A 6,000-nucleotide genomic window follows, 5' to 3' on the forward strand; every position below is an offset into this window, starting at 1 on the left:
TAGCACACAGAGGATTTCTAGTCCTCAGATGTAATAGTTTTCCTTTCCCTGATTTTCTTTATTCCTCTACCAGTAACAACCAACCTGTATCTTGTTCTAGCCAAAGAAAGATCTCCATTTCCTGATGGAATGTAATCATGAGTATAAAGGTTTTCTTGGCTGCTTCCCCGATATCATTGGCACCCACAAGGTAACTGATCACAGACGGTAACAGAGGACGACACCGGGTGAACCAGGGCAGACTGCACAGCCGTGGTCAATATTGTTTTTATATGTTTATCTTTATTATTTTAAAAAGAAACTATACAATTCCCATCATAAAGGTTTTTAAACTAAATAAAAAATTGGTTTGGGGTGTCCTCACATTTTAATTCTGGTTTCCTCTTGCTTTTTCAAAATCTGTACATTACGTCTGTTGTGAGTCGTGGGTTTTGATCAACTGTAGTGCTCCAGTGTGGGGTGATGTACTGGGATTTGTGAGCAGAGTCTCTACAGAGGGCTGGTCTGGGATCTTAATCCTCGCATGTGGCCGTTTTAGCATTTTGCTTTATAATTTAAATATCACAAAAGGGTATCATAGGCAAATTAGAAGCTTTATACCACTTAATACAAAACTCAGAACAATTAGCTTGTGGGAATTTGTGCCAGCAGAGTTAGAGTTTTAGGCCTGGTGTCTGATTTATGCATGAGTATAGAGTTTTTCTTTCGGGGCAGCCCTAAGTAACAAGCAGTGTGATGACACTGAAGTGGCAAGTGTTTGGCCGTTTTTTACAACCACTTCCATCTGAGTATTAATTTAAATTGATTCAGTGCCTCTTACAGAAATCAAAGTAAAGCCCAAACCTTAGAGTCAGCACACTTAAGTGCCAGCTTGTAAAATACTCTGTTTCATAAAAGAGACAGAGTACTCATGTGCATACTCTACCCTGTACCGGTCAGGTGACTTTCTAAACCTGCTAATGCCTGTTTTCCTATTACGTGCTACTCTTAAAATGGCAGTGGCTTCTAAATATTACAGAGATGGTAATAGACCGTGCTGTTTGGTTTTCTCTTTAGTTGTAGCATAAAACTGTAAATTTTAGCTTAGGTACATTTTTCAAGAATAGCAACATTTTTGCTTCCAAGGGACTTAAAGTAAGTTAAATTTAGATGCTTTCTTCTGTTCTTATTTTGCTGGGATGTTTTCCTGTTCAGTAGCAAGTCCGTTACAGACTGTGTTAGCATTGTTATATTTTAAACTAATGACTTATCCTTTTAGCTTCGTTTTTTTTAATACTCTTTCATTTTATATCTCACAGGGAGCAATAGAAAAAGTGAAAGAAAGTGATAAACTAGTTGCAACTAGCAAAATCACCCCACAAGACAAACAGAACATGGCAAAACGAGTCAGCACCATGTCTTATGCCTTGCAAGGTAAGGTAAAACAGTTATGAGTAACTAGTGGAGTTCCCCCCGCCCAACCTGGCCCCAGCAAAGTTGATGTTTCCCTTGCTGGAGATGAATCCAAATGTGAACGACAGTTAAATCAGTAAGAGCTGGTTTGAAATGCCTTCATACGCCCCTTGTTTGCAGGATCCCAGTGTTGACGAAAATCTGTAATATTTATTTAATTTTTTACACATTTACCTGATAAAGCTATGAATGACAGCTTGATTAAAGCTGTACATTTTATTATTTGAGAGACATTGAAGATTCCTTTTATAACCCTTAATATCATAATGCTCTATTAAATTCTAAAGTTCAGCTTTTAGCAGTCTGTGACATGAGTGCCCCAGGACCATGGAATGTAAGGGGTTTGGGTGTATCACTTTAGGCATAGTTTGACTCTAGTAAGATATTAATTTTTATAGATTTGAGTGTTTTGGAGCCGATGGGAGCAGAAAGTGGGTTTTCCTATGTTTTGATGGCTGGGTGCTGGCACATGCATGGGCAGAGGAGAACGGGGAGGACACACACAGTCATGGCACTGGATTGCATCATGGGCCTGCAAGAGTAGAACAGACTTTTAGGTTATTGGGAAATAATTTTGATGATTGTGGAAGAACTTAAAAGCCAAACAAAAGAGTCTAGGCTTGATGTGGGCATTAAGAGGCGCCATTACAGGGTTTCGAGGGAGGGAAAAGAAGTGATCATCGAGGGAGAAGGGTTTAATAGGATAGACTGGAGGGCAGACGCTAGGCCGAGAGCCCAAGCAGAAGAGTGTCCCCTTTGTGGTCTGAGATGCCGAGGACTGAAAGAAGATGTACCAGGGAGGGGAGAATGAAGCGTATTTGCGGCTTGTCCAGGGAATAGCCCTCGGACCTGGGAATCCATGGAGGAGAGGCATGTGTTGTGGAAGATCCGGAGCTGAAGCAACTCGTGGCAAAAATGTGGAAACCTTGTTGAAGATTTGGGTTTCGGCCGGGCGCGGTGGCTCACGCCTGTAATCCTAGCTCTCTGGGAGGCCGAGGCGGGCGGATTGTTTGAGCTCAGGAGTTCGAAACCAGCCTGAGTAAGAACGAGACCCCATCTCTACTAAAATTAGAAAGAAATTAATTGGACAACTAAAAATATATAGAAAAAATCAGTCGGGCATGGTGGCGCATGCCTGTAGTCCCAGCTACTCGGGAGGCTGAGGCAGGAGGATCGCTTGAGCCCAGGAGTTTGAGGTTGCTGTGAGCTAGGATGACGCCACGGCACTCTAGCCCGGGCAACACAGTGAGACTCTGTCTAAAAAAAAAAAAAAAAAGATTTGGGTTTTGAAGGGTTTGAAATGGGGAATTTGGTTTTGAACTTGTGTCTGAGGTTATCCGCGTTGCAAATAAGTTTTGTACGACTTGGGGTCACTGAGTGCAAAAGTCAGAACAGTTAGCTGACCTCTGGGGCTGGTGTGCGAGGGAAAGGCAGGTGTGGGGGGCATCAGGGAGGTGATGAGGAAGGCTCCCCAGAGTTGGGGGGCAGGGATGGGGTGACAGCAATAGGGAACCAGTGTATTCAGCAGAGGTGAAGGATGTAATCCCTGAGCGTGAAATCCTCCTGCCTAGTGAGAGGTTGAGCCCAGGCAGCGATGCCCCGTTGCTGAAGAGGGGCCTCACGCCTCTGCCAGCCTCTCCCAGCCGCGTGCAAGCCTGTTTCCTGTTTGATCAGTTCTGTCAGGGTAATAGTCCACGTTGGGGTGATTATCTGTGTTGGGCTTTAGGGTATTCAATATGCAAATCAATGAAAATCATCCGTCTACTGGAAAGTGGTGTTTGCCATTAACTGTTCAGCTTGTTTTTCTGGTCTCTTTAGAAAGCGATTTGCCGAGAACTGGCACTGCACTGAACCACCCAGATTAGGGCCGGTTGATGATTAATCGTAGCTGAGCAGGGAAACCAGGTGTTGTCATTTGAAAACTCGGAGGGAAAGCTGACTGTGTCTTGGTTTGGGTTGCAGCTGAGATGAATCACTTCCACAGCAATCGGATCTACGACTACAACAGCGTCATCCGCCTGTACCTGGAGCAGCAAGTGCAGTTTTACGAAACGGTGAGTTGGTGTCCGTCCGTGCTTTGCGCACGCTTCAGGAGGAGGATTCTGGTAAATGACTTCAGCCGTACAAAGTTAAGCTGTTCGTATTCTTTAATCCTAAGTAATAAACCAAAGGAGGTTAAATTTTGAATAAGATTTGTTTTTTAATCTCTTTCCATTCCATCTGCCTTTTCCTTTTGACTAACATTGGGTTGAAAAGGTTTCCCTTTGAAGAAGGGCTGTTGGAGCTAGTTATGAGGCCCCAAAAGTCCTTATTGTGTGGCTCCTTCCCCTGCTCACAGCCGCTCTGTGCCTCTGTGCACAGGAACAGTGCTGAATGAGATGAGGTCACCCTGCTGTCCCTCAGGCTCCGGTGTCAGCGGGGGAAGGAGCCTGGCACCACACAGGAAACCAAAGCAGCCCTTGTTTGCTGTGAATGGGGTTTTCACAGAGCACCAAAGGAATTTTGGGAGGAAAACAAAGCAGGGAAACCTTAAATATTCTCATTCACATAACAATAGTGAAAACTTAAATTTCCATACCTCTGCACAGTAAATTTGTTGCTTGCCAGAGTGTGTAGAAACAAACATCTAACAGCACATAGGTGGAAGCTCAGACATGTGAAGGTAAATTCTGTAACTTTATAACTGGCCGTCTGAGGGCTTGTTTCCTACTCAGCTCCCCCATCAGCGGTGTCAGCTGATGTGATCCAGGGTGATGCAGGGCCAGCCCGCAGCTCTCGTCCACGAACATGGCACCTTGGGCTGGACACTGCCGAAAATGCCTGTCTCCAGCAGCAAATCCTTGAAGGGGAGCTGTGCTCGATGTGCTTGGTGCACAGCTGTGGGTCACGTTTTGGGGCCAGTTGGTTTGGGAGACTGGCTTAGAGAAAGCGTTCACCTGTGCAGTGTTCACCCCGACAGTACGCGGTGCCTGTGTTCTTTAAATGCACACTTTCTCATAAGTCGATGCCATCGTGTATTTGCCTTTCCTCGTGTATTAGAGTATAGCAGATTACACTTGTCTCTGTGAGAGGATAATGCAAGGGCAACTCTAGACATTCTGATAATATCGATTTATTAAATAATTTTCAAGTTCAAGTGTGGTGTCATTATTAATGACATTGTAATTCAAAACAGAAAACCATGTATTTCATCACTGTGTTTGCATGAACATAAGTGGCTGATATAACATTGCGAGGTTTCAGATCTAACATAGTTTTGTGGTAAAGTAACTCTTAAATTATTGAAACTTGTGTATTTGTTCATGGAGCAAACGTCTGTTGAATATCTGTAATACTAAGCACTTACTCCAGATGTTTAACATCCAGGGATGAATGATGCATTTGTGCCTTCCAGGCGCATGTGGTCTCCTGGGGGAAGCGCAGGCACGTGACAGATTGCAGCGCCCTGTTAGCTGTGTAGCAGAGGCACGTGCCGCCTTCATACCGCGTAGCCGCAGAGCAGGGCTTGGTCAGGGAGAGGTGGCCGTCAGTGGAGTCTTTGGAGCTCAGACTTGTCCAGGAGAGGCAGGGGCTCCAAGCAGGCACAAAGACCTGATCCAGCAGACCCTTTTGAGGAAAAGCAGGTAGTCTGGCAGTGCTGCCACGGCAGAGGCAGGGACCGTGCCGTGGACACCTCACAGGCCGGTGGGGAGCACCGGGACAAGCCGTGGCATAGGGTGGTCCCTCCAGCAGCAACGTGGAGGCAGAGTTGAGCCAGATAGATGAGTTAAAGTTTTGTAATGTTTAACTTGGAAGAATTGTAAATAATAGAATACTGTGACTCATAATGGGGGTAACATCTCAAAATTGTTCTGTTGTTGTTTCATCAGATTGCAGAAAAGCTGAGGCAGGCCCTCAGCCGCTTCCCGGTCATGTAGAACAGGACGGCACGTGAAGAAAACTCCGAGTGCTTCTTTCTGACTTGGGGCGATGCAATTCAAAATGTGGTTTTTTTCCCTTATTATCAAAAAGGGAAAAAAAGGAAAGAAAAACAAAAAGAAATAGTTGCAAAAAACTGCATTTATTTTATTAACCAGCCTAAATGCCTCCGTTATTTAGGGATGGTCTTCTTTTGTTCTTTTCCATATCCATTATTTAAGCCAATGGAAATTGTCTCTATTTTTGGAAAGTGCTTAAAGTTATCAGAATTTTGAATGGAAAATTAGGGGTTTCCCCCCACTGACTGATATTTTACATAGAATTGTAATTTATAAGTCACCTACAATCTTCAAGTTCTTACCCAGTGTCAGATAATTAATTACTAATTGCTTTCTTAAAAATACGGAATATGGCAGAATAAAAAAGTATATATGTTTGTATATTTTTATAACTCTTTTCAGTCCTCTGGGCTCCTGTCCATTTAGGGAGGTCTGCATGCCTTCCACTGACACAGTTATGACTCAAGTGCTTACGTTTCAGGAGGGAGGAGGCAGGGGCTCCCTCATGGTGCATGGCAGGGGGACCGTCACGTGTCCCGCCGGGGGACAGCTCGGCAGATGAGCAGATCCA

The 6,000-nt window shown here is 44.4% G+C and overlaps 1 protein-coding gene across 1 annotated transcript in view; it reads left to right on the plus strand.

Annotated features, from left to right (window-relative positions):
- Positions 1-5,456, plus strand: part of SNX9 (sorting nexin 9) — a 116,473-nt gene extending 111,017 nt beyond the window's left edge. Inside the window, exons 15-18 of the mRNA XM_012646844.1 lie at positions 101-190; positions 1,299-1,413; positions 3,415-3,506; positions 5,322-5,456. Coding sequence (XP_012502298.1) covers positions 101-190; positions 1,299-1,413; positions 3,415-3,506; positions 5,322-5,369 — 345 coding nt within the window. The 3' untranslated portion in view covers positions 5,370-5,456. The remainder of the gene's footprint in view (positions 1-100; positions 191-1,298; positions 1,414-3,414; positions 3,507-5,321) is intronic.
- The last annotated feature ends 544 nt before the right edge of the window (positions 5,457-6,000 follow it).

Source organism: Propithecus coquereli, unplaced genomic scaffold, assembly GCF_000956105.1.
Source record: "Propithecus coquereli isolate 6110/MARCELLA unplaced genomic scaffold, Pcoq_1.0 Scaffold25, whole genome shotgun sequence".
Taxonomy (NCBI): domain Eukaryota; kingdom Metazoa; phylum Chordata; class Mammalia; order Primates; family Indriidae; genus Propithecus; species Propithecus coquereli.